This window comes from Gracilinanus agilis, chromosome 3 (genome assembly GCF_016433145.1).
Source record: "Gracilinanus agilis isolate LMUSP501 chromosome 3, AgileGrace, whole genome shotgun sequence".
Classification (NCBI taxonomy): Eukaryota; Metazoa; Chordata; class Mammalia; order Didelphimorphia; family Didelphidae; genus Gracilinanus; species Gracilinanus agilis.
Window position 1 is genome coordinate 39997223 of NC_058132.1, and position 743 is coordinate 39997965.

The 743-nt window shown below is 48.3% G+C and overlaps 1 protein-coding gene across 1 annotated transcript; it reads right to left on the reverse strand.

The window, feature by feature from the left end:
- Positions 1 to 200: 200 nt before the first annotated feature.
- LOC123243072 (40S ribosomal protein S29-like) lies at positions 201 to 513 on the reverse strand. Its single transcript, XM_044671242.1, has one exon. It carries the CDS (start codon positions 511 to 513, stop codon positions 343 to 345), a length of 171 nt encoding a protein of 56 aa, XP_044527177.1. The 3' UTR covers positions 201 to 342.
- Between the last annotated feature and the right edge of the window lie 230 nt (positions 514 to 743).

The window sequence follows — 743 nt, forward strand, 5'->3', positions numbered from 1 at the left end:
GCTTACAAGGCACTCACCATCTAATGGAGGAAACAGTATTCGAGTAACCGTGGACAAAGATGTTAACTTTGAAAAAACCCAGCACTATGAAATAGTCAGAAAAGCCACTCTTTACTTAAGGACAAGGGGGACAGGGCTGACTAGGCCTCCACGCAGAGCCCTGCGCCACGTGCCTTATATTTTTTTTGGGGGGTGGTGACCTTTTTTAATTTTATGTACAAATTAACATAGTATGAAGTATGAACAGGATCAGTCTTTAGGTGGCTCAAATAGGTGTCCAGAGTCCAGTAAAATGGCCACTGCTGATGCTCAGGGAAATCACTGAAGATCCATAAATATAATTTAGTCCAACTTAATGAAGCCGATGTCTTTCGCATATTGTCGGAAGCCCTGGCGACACATGTTCAGGCCGTACTTGCGGATCAGGCCATGCCGGTTGGAGAATACCCGGCAAGACCGAATCCCCTGGCCGAATTTGCAAGGATGGCTCCAGTAGAGGTGCTGGTGACCCATGGCACCAGCAGGAAAGCCCCTAGACCTGCCACGTGCCTAATGCAGAGTGGAAGATTGAACTCTGCTTGCTCTGGTCCCTGACCCCCAGGGAGTGCCCCGGCTAGAAGACGACTCCAAGGAAACCAAAGAAATTGGGGAACTTACATACCTTTTGGGAAGATCCAGGGGCTGGGAAAGGTGGTTGATGTCATCATACTGACAAGATACAATCAAGCCTGGGAAAGGAATCC